Source organism: Oncorhynchus tshawytscha, linkage group LG04, assembly GCF_018296145.1.
Source record: "Oncorhynchus tshawytscha isolate Ot180627B linkage group LG04, Otsh_v2.0, whole genome shotgun sequence".
Lineage (NCBI taxonomy): Eukaryota > Metazoa > Chordata > Actinopteri > Salmoniformes > Salmonidae > Oncorhynchus > Oncorhynchus tshawytscha.
Genome location: NC_056432.1, coordinates 39,283,480 through 39,296,484, shown reverse-complemented (window position 1 = coordinate 39,296,484; position 13,005 = coordinate 39,283,480). Strand labels below are relative to the sequence as shown.

At 44.1% G+C, this 13,005-nt stretch overlaps 1 protein-coding gene across 4 annotated transcripts in view; it reads left to right on the top strand.

The window, feature by feature from the left end:
- The window catches only part of LOC112248696 (NMDA receptor synaptonuclear signaling and neuronal migration factor-like), a 40,029-nt gene extending 27,511 nt beyond the window's left edge, over window positions 1-12,518 (top strand). For 2 of the 4 annotated variants that reach the window (XM_024417945.2, XM_024417943.2), the window contains 10 exons: window positions 210-262; window positions 1,325-1,414; window positions 3,457-3,584; window positions 3,877-3,960; window positions 4,215-4,248; window positions 4,386-4,456; window positions 4,616-4,695; window positions 4,830-4,932; window positions 7,380-7,455; window positions 8,046-12,518. In XM_024417945.2, the coding sequence (XP_024273713.1) occupies window positions 210-262; window positions 1,325-1,414; window positions 3,457-3,584; window positions 3,877-3,960; window positions 4,215-4,248; window positions 4,386-4,456; window positions 4,616-4,695; window positions 4,830-4,932; window positions 7,380-7,455; window positions 8,046-8,143 (817 nt within the window). In that variant the 3' untranslated portion in view covers window positions 8,144-12,518. Of the gene's footprint in view, window positions 1-209; window positions 275-1,324; window positions 1,415-3,456; window positions 3,585-3,876; window positions 3,961-4,214; window positions 4,249-4,385; window positions 4,457-4,615; window positions 4,696-4,829; window positions 4,933-7,379; window positions 7,456-8,045 lie in introns of all 4 variants that reach the window. The other 2 variants (XM_024417944.2, XM_024417942.2) reach the window with 1 other exon arrangement.
- The last annotated feature ends 487 nt before the right edge of the window (window positions 12,519-13,005 follow it).

Genomic DNA, 13,005 nt, shown 5'->3' with positions numbered 1-13,005 from the left:
CTTCAAACAGCAAAGCACCCCCCCCACCCCCCCCAAAAAAAACATGAACAGGCATTGATTGACACGCCGTTTCACTTTCCTGTCCAGGTAAGCTACTAAACTGTTACTCTTCTTCTTCCCTCTGCTCTCTCTCTCCCTCTCCCTCTGTTCTCCTTCTCTCTCCTTCCTCTTTCTTCTCCCTTCTACTGCTCTGTTCTTTTCTGTGACAGGAACTTCCGGAAGCACCTGAGAATGGTGGGCAGCCGCAGAATGAAGGCTCAGAGTGAGTTCCCCAGTGAGTGTGGCGCTGGTGCCTGTGCCGTCGTAGCTTGTTATTATGGGATCTACTTTCGTCAGTGTGGTTGTGCTATATGCATGCAGCCTGTACAGTACATGTGTCAGTGTGTGCTGGATAAAATATACTGCATGGTACATTCATGCATTCATAAATAATTGTGGCATGGCTCAATATTAACTAGTTAAAGCTACAGTAAATGGAACCAAGTGGTCCATTGTGGGAGTGTGGTGAAACTGTAGTAGTATAGTCTCCCAAGCACACCGAATCTCACTTCACCCACCCCCTTCCACATGTTCTCCCCTCTAAATTCTGTGTCCCTCTCTTACATTTCAACCTGTCTGAAAAATAGACATCCAACTCCCAGGAGAAAGTGGTCAAAGAGTCAAGATGATCAACGTTACGGCATAAAAGCTTTCAAGTTGGCGTTTTATAGTAGGATGTCTGGTTAGAAGAAGCTGGTAGAGGTGTTGACTTTATTAGCAGCTTTTATTAAGTGACTGGGTGGTTTGGATACGACAGGCCCAGCTGTGAGCTTGAGTACCAGATGCTCACCCACTCAGCATCACTGTTTCGTGATGATGACTCAGTCAGAGCAATACAAGGAACATGTTTTCAGCCAGGCTGTTTTGAATGAACCGGGATGTGTTGAACATATGGGAAGTGTTTGTGTGTGTTGGCGTCTGTATAGCGGACTGAATCCCACTCCGTGGTGAAAGACGTTTCTGAGTTACTAGCATCTGTGTTGAGTGGCTACATCCCAATTATTTGTCCTTTTCTCCCAAAGTGTTCCTTTGTTCACTTCCCTTCACTGATTTGGAAGGAAATCACAGGTATTAAAATACAAGGTGGAAACTCCCTCTAGCCTCCACCAATCCAATGCTTTTAGACTTGTGGGAAGTAGTGAACAAGTGTACACTTCAGAAGAAAAGAGATATTATTGGAACACGCCCAGTGTGTTTTGGGCTTGATTAGGGAAAGTGCGTGTGGCACTCCCCCCCCCCGGCCTCCTCCTCATCCTCCACTCATTCTCCTCCACTCCCTCATCAGCATATGCCGACCGCCGAGCCAAGAGTTTCAACCGCTCCTGGAGTGACCCCACCCCTATGAAGCCAGACTCTCTCCATGGCTCCAGAGACAGTGAGTCCAGACACATACTATACACACACTCGCTCAAGCCGACGTGCCCAGGAGACATACGCATAACACACTTTCTCACTCAAGCATACTCGACACAAGCACGTACAGTTAAGAATAACTTTACTGAGGCACAAAACAGGCGCTATACGTACACTATGGACACGCACACACTCACACAAACACACACACACTCACACACTCATTTGAAAAGAAGCTCCCCTGTACAGACTGTTTGACCCTGATTGTATTTTTCCTCTACCTATTCACGTCTGTCTTTTGGAGACGGCGGTCTACTGTACCTTGCGTCTGTACGTCTGTCCTTTATGCCTGTCCTGTGCGTCTCTGCCGTCCTCCATATCTGTCCAAGGTCTGTCCGAGTCTGTGCTTGTATGTTCCAAGCTCTGTCTTTCATTCTAAATATTGTGTGACCGTGTCTCTCTGCAACCTATTGTCTATGTATCTGATGGCTTTGTGTGCCTGCTTTATGTGCCTATGATTTCTTGTGCTACAGTGCATTCGCAAAGTATTCAGACCTCTTGACTTTTCCCACGTTTTGTTACGTTACAGCCTTATTCTAAAATGGATGAACAAAAAACAAAATCCTCAATCTACACACAATACCACATAATGACAAAGCAAAAACAGGTTGTTCGGGAATTTTTGCAAATGTGTAAAAAAACTAAAAAAAAACTGAAATACCTTATTTACATAAGTATTCAGATCCTTTGCTATGAGACTCGAAATTGAACTCAGGTGCATCCTGTTTCCATTGATCATCCTTGAGATGTTTCTACAACTTGATTGGAGTCCACCTGTGGTAAATGCAATTTATTAGACAGGATTTAGAAAGGCACACACCTGTCTATATAAGGTCCCATAGTTGACAGTGCATGTCAGAGCAAAAACCAAGACTTGAGGTCGAAGGAATTGTCCGTAGAACTCCGAGACAGGATTGTGTTGAGGCACAGATCTGGTGAAGGGTACGAACACAGTGGCCTCCATCATTCTTAAATGGAAGAAGTTTGGAACCACCAAGATTCTTCCTAGAGCTGGCCTCCCGGCCAAACTGAGGCATAGTGGTGGGAATGTTTCTCAGCGGCAGGGACTGGGAGACTAGTCAGGATCGAGGGAAAGATGAACGGTGCAAAGTACAGAGAGATCCTTGATAAAAACCTGCTCCAGAGAGCTCAGGACCTCAGACTGGGGGCGAAGGTTCACCTTCCAACAGGACATCGAGGCTAAGCACACACCCAAGACAACGCAGAGACCTGAAACCCAAATGCAGACACAGTTTGGAGTTTGATGAATAAATCCAAAGGGAATAGGCAAGAGAATGGTCGTGGACAGGCAAAAGGTCATAACCAGATCAGAGTCCAGGAGGTACAGAGTGGCAGGCAGGCTCGAGGTCAAGGCAGGCAGAATGGTCAGGCAGGCGGGTACAGAGTCCAGAACAGGCAAGGGTCAAAACCGGGAGGACTAGAAAAAGGAGAAAAGGCAAAGCAGGAAACCGGGGAAAAACGCTGGTAGGCTTGGACATACAAGACGAACTGGCACAGAGAGACAGGAAACACAGGGATAAATACACTGGGGAAAATAAGCGACACCTGGAGACGGTGGAGACAATAACGAGGTCAAGTGGAACAGATCAGGGTGTTACAAAAATAGCTGTGCCTCGATGCTCCCCATCCAACCTGACAGACCTTGAGAGGATCTGCAGAGAAGAATGTGAGAAACGCCCCAAATACAGGTGTGCCAAGCTTGTAGCATCATACCCAAGAAGAGTCGATGCTGTAATCGCTGCCAAAGGTGCTTCAACAAAGTACTGAGTATAGGGTCTGAGTACTTATGTAAATGTGATATTTCCTCGATGTGTGTCTCTCTATGATTCCTGTCTTCTTCTCTCTGCAAACAGCCAGCAGCCAGGTGCGTAGCTTTTGATTGCAGACTCTCCTCTAATCAGCTCTGTTTGTGATCCTTTCATCTCTCCCCGACTCTGTGTTTCTGTGTGTGTGTGTGTGTGTGTGTGTGTGTGTGTGTGTCAGATGGGGACCTGCAGTCCTCGTCAGGGGCTCTAGATGAAGGGTCACAGGAGGATGCGGACTGGGAGGAGGAGAGAGAACTGGAGAGAGCAGCCTGCGAGGGAGAGGACTTCACCCCCCCCAAAATCATAGTGAGATTCTCAGCTCACCTACGAGACCAGTTAACCATCTCATAGCAGTGCAAAGTGAATAGGGTACATTGTGTTGTTAATAGCTAAGTGTAAACTGTAGGAGAATATCTCTGTAGTGCTGTTCTATATGACCTTAAACAGATATCATACTACTAAGTAGGCTAGTTTCTGACAAATGTATTTATCTGTTTCCATTCTTATTATGATGTTACTTACAGTATATAATGTACCCACTGTAGACAGTTTTTCGTGGATTTTTGTATAGATGTTGAGACTGTCTGTCTTCTTCCAGCTGATATCCTCTAAGGTCCCGAAGGCTGAATATGTCCCTAACATCATCCGTCGGGACGACCCCTCGGTCATCCCCATCCTTTATGTGAGCCCCTCTCATCCACTGGTCCGTTGCACTACTCCTACCTGTTCTGACAATTCCTGGACATTCTGATGACTGTCATATTGATTTGCAAGAGTCTCTTCTACACTTCCTAATTATTACAGTTTATATGGAAAATATCAACATTTTAAATGCTACGCCATAACGTGCATATCATAAACCACCCCGTTCACACAGTAGTTGGAATCGTCTTACCGTCTCATCTTACTGTGTCCTATTTTTTCATTTTTCTGTAGGATCATGAACATGCCACATTCGATGACATCATTGGTGAGTAGAGGAAGTGTTTGTTTTTCAGTCATAGTATGCCCTGAATAATGATCATAGTACAGTATGTGGCCTCTCTCCTCAGCCTGCAGAAAAGTAACATTTATACTTTCCTCCCTCATCTTTCCCTCCAATCACAGAGGAGATAGAGAAGAAGCTGACGGCCTACAGGAAAGGCTGTAAGATCTGGAACATGCTCATCTTCTGTCAGGTGAGAGAGGGGAAGGGGAGATGGCTTAGACACTATTGTGTGTTTGCATGTGTGAGCTGGAGAATGGGTTCTTATTGTCTCAAACTCAGTGTTTATGTCAGCTTATTGCTGCTGCGGTTATTGTTGCACACACATAACCGGAATGAACCTGTTCTCCAGGGAGGTCCGGGGCATCTGTACCTGCTCAAGAACAAAGTGGCCACGTTTGCCAAGGTGGAGAAGGAGGAGGACATGATCCAGTAAGATCACTCACTTCTGACAACAATATCACCATGACAACTGTCACTGGATTGAAGGAGCATAGACCAAAGTCATACACTACCATAAAAATGCAGATTAATTTAATCTCTTCCACTTGTATTTGTATGGACAGGTTCTGGAAGAAGTTGAGTCGGTTCATGAGCAAACTAAACCCTGAGGCCAACCTCATTCACATAATGGGCTGCTATGTTCTGGGGAGCGCCAATGGAGAAAAAGTATGGATTTAAAGTTTCCTATTGTAGTTGCAAAATTCTAGTAATTTTCCCAAAGTTACCAGGTTTTCTAGATATCACAGTTGGAGGATTCCTGGATTTCCTGCGTTCTCCCATCCTGATTCCTGGATTTCCTGCGTTCTCCCCTCCTGATTCCTGGATTTCCTGCGTTCTCCCATCCTGATTCCTGGATTTCCTGCGTTCTCCCCTCCTGATTCCAGGATTTCCTGCGTTCTCCCCTCCTGATTCCTGGATTTCCTGCGTTCTCCCCTCCTGATTCCTGGATTTCCTGCGTTCTCCCCTCCTGATTCCAGGAATTTCTGCCAAAACCTTTGGGATTTTGTGAAAGTTACTGAAATGTTGGCCCCATAGTCTGGGTAGCAGTCTGTTTAGCTGTCATTCCACTCCTTGACAATCCTCGTCATGCTAATCTTTGTCATAGGAGAGCTAAACAGACTGGTACCCAGGCTAACCCTACCCAGTACTATATTAACTTATGTAAAGAGTTGTTTCCTATTCTGTCACTGTAAACATGTATTACCACAACTGTACTGCCTCATTATAGATGAGTGCACAGTATATAGGCCTATTTTTATTTATGTAGCCAGTATAGAGCCACACACACACACACACGCACACACACACATCCCCCTGCCCTGCTGGCCCTCCTCACCCACAGAGACTAAGCCGTACTGGCAGACACTGCAGGGAACAAGCAGCTATGCACACAAACAGATTCACGTACACACACACACACACTCAGGCACGCACACACAAACACACACAGGCACTTAGTTCAGATGGTCTTGAAAATGCATGCACTCTCACACAGAAACTCTGTACATATGCTACAGGATTTGTGTTTACTCATTTAAATAATTGAACATACCATTTTCACACGCTGTATTAGGCAGTCAAATGTACAGCAACATATACATGCATTTTGTACATTAGCACGCTGTACAGTGTGCCCACCCTCTGACACAGACATCAGTGTTGTTCCAGTCTAGCTTACATTTTCGCCACGTTGTTCCTTCTCTGGAGTGTGTGTGTGTCTGTGTGTGTGTGTGTGTGCGTGCGTGGCAGTCTGGAGGCTGTACAAGTCACAGAAATGAAACAGGGAAGCATTTTTCAGTGCATTTATCAGTGTTCTCTTCTGCTATCTGTAATCCCCTGCTACCTCAGCTGGAATGCAGATAGAAAGCTTTAGTCATCCGTCTAATAATAGTCTGCTAGTTTCAGAGAGACCAACGTACCGATACACACCCAGCTTACCTGTAGCTGCAACTCAACTCTAACATCTCCTTGATTGATGTTGTGTGTCTCCCAAATGGCACCCTTTTCCATATACAGTGCACTACTTTGACCAGGGCCTATTGGGAATGGGGTGCCATTTTGGATGCAAACCTTAACTTTGTTATACAGCTCGTTTCCACTCCTTTAGTTGTATTCACTCCCTGTACAGTCTTCTTCTGGGGAGCAGTCACCTCTAGCCTACAAAGGACAAGACAAAAACATCATTAGTTCCTCCTCTGAATTCTGTTAACCCTTCTGCTGGTTTCTGCCAATAGAATCTACCACCGAAATCCTTCTGTTGTACAGTATTCCCCTCTTTTAAAATAGTGACCCGGCTTTAAGGGTTTAAACGATTGTTGTTCATCTCTGTCGACACGGTCAGGGGAGTTGAGGTTAAGCACTGTAACACTGGAGCATGTTATATTCGCAGAGTCCCGCTAGGGACCGCGAACCCTGACCTCTCCCACACACGCACACAAACTCCCCAGAGGTTCCGTACATTGATTTAGATCATGCATGCTGCTACTTCTACTGCTCTGTGAATGGCGTCAGCAGATAGGAAACGGGCTACTGGAAAAACATGTTAATTGGTTGCGAGGCTCCATGGGGCAGTGGCACTGGCTGGTCCAGACTGCAGGGAGTGGAGCAGGAGTGGAGAAGAGGTGCAGGGAAAGGGGAGGTGCAGAGAGAGGGAGAGGAGCGGGGAGAGGGGGGGGTATAGGGAGTGAGCGGAGAAGTGGGCAGGAGGAGGGTTATGTAAGGTACAGTAATGTGCTCTGACAGGCTCTCTCCAGCAATGAGCACTCTCCTCGTACACAACGGCCACTCAACAACAGATATACTCAGTGAGACAAACACAGGTTAACACTTCAGTGTCACTTCCCATTCTGCTGTATACACAAGACACACTCTGCCCCTGTCGTTCCCACTATGAAGGGCTCTTTTCGGTTGATGTTATGACATATTTAACTTTGGAGTTAGTTGTATTGCTTTTGGAGGTACAACTGAGCGTTAGTTTCCTTTGGAAAAAGAATGAGTGACAATATGTCTGCAATTGTTTTTGCTGTGAACAGAAGACTATTTTCTCTCCTCTCAAGAGGTTTGTCTGTTTTGCCAGATGGATGTTTTGAAATGTAAAATGTTCTGCTTCACAGCTAATCCAGAATCTGAAGCAGCTAATGAGACCTCATGCCATCGAATTCAAGTCCCCACTAGAGCTGTCTGCGCAGGGTGAGTGTAACACGCATGACCACACACACACAATTTCACATATGTACATTTTCGATTTTTCCAATATCTGCTACATGCTGCGCTGTACACGTTCCCTGAATGTAAATAGTGAACATTAATCAAACCTAGTAAGGCAAACCAAGTTAATCAGGACATTAGGGAACACACTGGCAGACATGTCTGAACTTCCTGAGCTCTGAACGCACCCCTCATCAATCATTTCCCCCTGAAACTTATTGATGTCATGCTAATTATTTCTCAATTAATATCTCATTATCTCCACTGAGTGTTTCCCTCTCCTCTATTGACCCACAAGACCCCACTATTTCTCCACCTCTTTCTCTTTTATCTTGTCTCCTCCATTTCCACCGGTTTATAGCTTGATCAAGCTTTACAGTACATGAACACTTCAATCAACTGTATATTTCAATCAACCTTTGAGAGTAGTTGTTGGGAAGGGGGGAAAAAAACGTGAATTATTTTCTTTTCTGAGAACGGATTAGCTAGTGGAGAGGTGAAGAGAAATCAACTGGACTTAACCGGAGCCCCTCGACCCCGCCCACCCTCTCTCTATTTCTCTCTCTCTCTAGGCAAGGAGATGATCGAGATGTACTTTGACTTCCGTCTCTTCCGCCTGTGGAAAACCCGCCAGCACTCCAAGCTGCTTGACTATGACAACCTTTTGTGACTTTGCTCACTTTTCACCTTTGTCAGCCTACTGGCTGTGTATCTCATCACCGATAGCCTACAGTGACGGCTTTCCTTGAGAGGTCCTGGACGGGAGCGCTCTGTAGAAGAGGTGCAACAGGAAGACGGGGTTCAGGTGGTTTTACTCACCGAGGAGGCTTCAATCCTCAGCTCTCGGGTGAATTGAAGGCACTAAGTGAATTCCAGTAGCAGCTACTGTCAAGAGGTGAACTGTATATTTCCCCCCCATCCATTTTCACCGTCTCAACTAACGCCTCTACTGAGAGAGAACCAGAGAGTGAAGGTAGAAGAGAGGAGTGGATAGATCATCCTTTAGTCTCAAGAGACACATAGAGTTAGATTTTATGCTCAGGAGCCCAGAAAGTCTTCTTGGAAAGAGAGAGAGAGAGAGAGAGAGAGTGAGATGCAGCACCTGCGGGGAAAATAAAGACTCTTTGTGAAAGGGGAGAAGAGATGGCGACAGATTTCCTCCTTTGTCTACCTGTCAGCTGTGTGAACTCAGATTAAAGCAATTTTTTTCCGGAAGTACGTAGATCTCCCTAAGGAGCTAAATGTATTTATAAAGTGCTTTGGTGGTTTTCGGAGCTTTAGAGAATAGATTTCCGTTATCTATACATGTACCACAAATAGAAAAGATAGTACTAAATTAGTCTTACCAATAATTCAAAGTATCTATATATCGTATAAAACAGCATTTATTTTGAACTAATTGTATTAGTATTTCTTATGAACTGTTTGTCTTGAATAACTCAGGGTTACTGCTATCCCTCGTATGATAATTGCCGTCACCTCATGTACCGTCATAACGTAACGGAATAGGACGGAGATGTCTGTCGACTAGTTCCGATCCTCTCCGCTCAGTGGTTGTCAGGGAAACCATTTCTGTGTCTCTGAGCACCTGTGCGTGTTTGTGTGTGAACGAGGCAGTTTTTTTTTTTTTTGATTCTTCATACACTAGGTCAATTGTAGCTTATTGCTCATTACGCATGCAACAGTGACACCGTACCAGAGCCCTTCCACGTTTATGTTTTACCCTGCTGAACTACGGACACAGACGTTTCTTTCTTGTAGTGTTCAGTTCACTCCCAGGGAATGATACCCTGATGCTGTGAGCGCTCTGTCTTACTGTGTGTGTCTGCACTGCATTGCTAACTGTGCATCACTTAATACTGCCATGAGGTTTATGGAACGTGGACTAGGCCTAGATGACTTGTGTCACACTGCTTATGGTCATCTCCCTCTCTTTATATCTACAGTATATTTACTTGTATTTAACTAGTATTGCTGCTAGTTAGTCTAGTCACTCTCTGCACTGCCTGTGTTGTTCTTCGTTCTTGTTCGAACCAAAATCTCAGTATTCTTGTCATGTCATTCTTATGGCATTTACTTTCTGTGTATTGTGCTATTGACTTTTAACAAATGGGCTTTCTGTCTTGCCCATGTGATATTGTGCAACACTCAGTAGTGGTACGGTACACCTCAAACACACGCGGAGCAGTTCTGTGAAGGAGCGGGTCATGATATTGAGATTGGTTTCCAACTTTTGCTCGTGCTCAAAAAATGGCAAAATAACATCATTTACGGATGCTCTTCGCATTCCCTCCTTAAACTGTTCCACCAGAGCTAATAAGTTAACGTGTGTGTAGCTCTTCGGCGCGTGTGTGTGGGTGGTTTGTGTGTTTCTCAGAATCCTAGCCTGATGGGGCACTGCAGGGGTACTGAACTGTGAGGAGTCTTCATTATCAGTGTTCTCTCTCAGCTGGGGGAGGGGGAGTGGGATGATAATACACATCTTTATGCATCTATGTGGACATACTCACCACAGAGAGACAAAAGAGAGAGGCCATTTTCTTTATATTCTGTAAGATTTGCTATTATTCAGCAACGTTGGTATAGAGGGCACACGTCTAACAATTCTTTGTTGACCTTCCTAGAATGAGGCAGGCACTCCATGTATTTTACTCACTTGTAGTTTTTTCTACATTTAACTCTTTCTCACTAACATACGAGTATTACTGTACATGCGTTATATTGATGTGCAATCAACATTCAGTTTGTGCCACATGGGTATTGTATCTCTCCCACACTCCTCTGTTTAATGTGTACCTTTACAAAACTGTTAACCAAGGATACAAACCCTCTATCCTGTAGCAATAGACTTTGTAACATTTCCTACACTGTTATTAGAAAATATGCGTTTGCCTTGTTTTGGTCCCAATGCACAGCCATCTCCAACATTACTGACATTGATACGGAAGCAGAGACAGAGGGAGAGAGCGAGAGAGAAAAGAGAGAGAGAGTGAGAGAGAAAAGAGAGAGAGAGTGAGAGAGAAAAGAGAGAGAGAGTGAGAAAAGAGAGAGAGAGAGAGAGAGAGAGAGAGAGTGAGAGAGAAAAGAGAGAGAGAGTGAGAGAGAAAGAAAGAGCACAACTGTACACATTGATATGTGAGGTTCAGTGTTTATAGCAGATGAGGATGTGTGTATCTTGCTACTCAGAAAGTAGCCTGCTGTATGTGTGGTCTTGGACATCCCACAGTTACTGGCCTTCAACTTCCTCTTCTCAGAGCCTCACTGCCGCCTGTCTCAAAAGCTAACCCCGGGAGGGATTAGGGCCTAGATTTAATGCGGAAGATCTGCGCAATAGCACAATTTTAAATTTAAAAGACAATGTTCCTGTGTTCCTGACTACATTCACGGTGCACACTGCATATGTCCGGCTCGATCGGGAATTGCCCAACGCGGCTCTTCCTCGATATGGATTGAATCTAGCCCTAGGTGTTGGAGCACAAAGACATTCATTGTTACTGTATTAAAATACATCAAATTGGCCATATCTATCTGTCTTTGCGTGGCCTGTTTTAATGCAAATTAGCTCGAAAAACGGAAATGGAAAAACAGTGAATTAAGTGAAGTGAATTAATTGAGCACAGTGAAATACAGTGAATTCAAAAATGTTGTATGAATCATTGATGTATGGTTCTGCTTTAAAATGTGTTTATGACCCAGGGGATAGGCCAGTGGATATAGGAATATTTATTATCTGGTATTTGAGGATGATTTCAAACCATTGCGCCAGCAGATGAGGAAGTGGTGGAGCAAATGTAGTGCACTATATAGGGAATAGGATGCAATTTGGGATGCATACTTAAGAAGAGTAATATACGAGGGCTATGGCAATCTTTCTTGGATAGTTGACAAGCATGGATAGACATTAAAACTATGAGATTGCAAAAGAGAGACGTGTAAATGAGAAGTTGGTCTGGCCCATATTTAGATGAGCGCTAGGGGCTTTGTCCCAAATAGCTCCCTATTTCCTATTTAGTGCACTACTATTGACCAGGACTCTGCTCAAAAGTAGTGCACTTTCTATAGTGAATGCAGTGACTGTAATGTATTATACTAAAGCCAGAATCAGCGAAGCGAGCGCTGACTGCTCGTCGTGGTTTGACTTATCATCCTGGCCAACGAAGCAGCCGTTTCCATTTCTGTGAGTAGAAATATAATTGCACAAACCAAGACATCCATCTCACACGCTCTATTAATTCAAACCTTCTGTCGTCACCAATGAGTAAATAAGACATTTCCATGAACTTTCATCCTATTTTTAATGTATGAGTTTCTCCCCCATTGACTGCGTCCACTTTTTATCAAGATATATTGTATGCCTCCCAAATGACACCATGTTCCCTGTATATAGCACTACGTTTGACCAGAACCCTATGGGGAAAGGGTGGAATATGGGACTCAGCCATTGCCTAGTTCTCTGCTCTGTATGCTCTGTGTTGGGGATGCTGATTGAGTTATGATGATTGATTGATGCAGCTCTAATCGCTCTGACGCCTCATGTTGGGAAGTGATTGTATTTTGGGACGAGGGGGAGCGCACACAGATCTCATATTGTGTCACCTCGGTCTTAACTTTTCACAAAGTCATGTCTGGACCAGGGCGTTGCATTTTCAGTAGATTTCTTTAGGTAGATTTACATAGCATACTACAATAGAAAGGGAGATTTTAGAAGTGACGGCTATCACTAATGTAATTCTTTAGTCAGGTTGAATATCCAAATGTCTTGATAAAAGTATTGTTTAAAATGCTAATTATGATAGTGATAAGGTTTGATGTCTCTGGTGATTTTAATACTAGGAGATACTAAAGAAAATAGACTGGAGTAGTGTACCTTTACTTAGAATAGCCATATATCTTGAGAATTGACATTTAATTGACATTTTAAACTTGCTGTAACTGAACTAATATCACGAGCAGTACAGTATGTTTCGCACTGTACAATATTGGTACTAACCAGTGGAAAATGTTTTTAAAGTGTTATTTTTCTCTCCAGTAAAAAATGTATCCAGTTCTAACCAATTTGTGTCTTCGTTGTTTCTTTGTTGGCTGACTCACCTGAATCTGTAAATAACTTGCTTGTTTTTTACAATGAACTGTTGGGAAATAAGCGGCACAATGATAGATAGGTGATCTATCCATCCAGTCCAGCATCTCAATTTATCCTCAATTATCTGCTGCCTCTCTGCCTAAAATACACAATGGTTGATAAAATACACAATGGTTGTCTCTGACGCACACACACACACACACACACACACACACACACACACACACACACACACACACACACACACACACACACACACACACACACACACACACACACACACACACACACACACACACACACACACACACACCACAGTCTGGCTGGTTTCCACAGTCTGGCTGGTCAGCAGGTGCTTAAAGGTTGTCAACTCATAGGAGATGTACTTAAGTGTGACTCTTCACAGAGAAATGCTTGTAAACAGCAGGCAGAGAATAACTGAAGGGCAG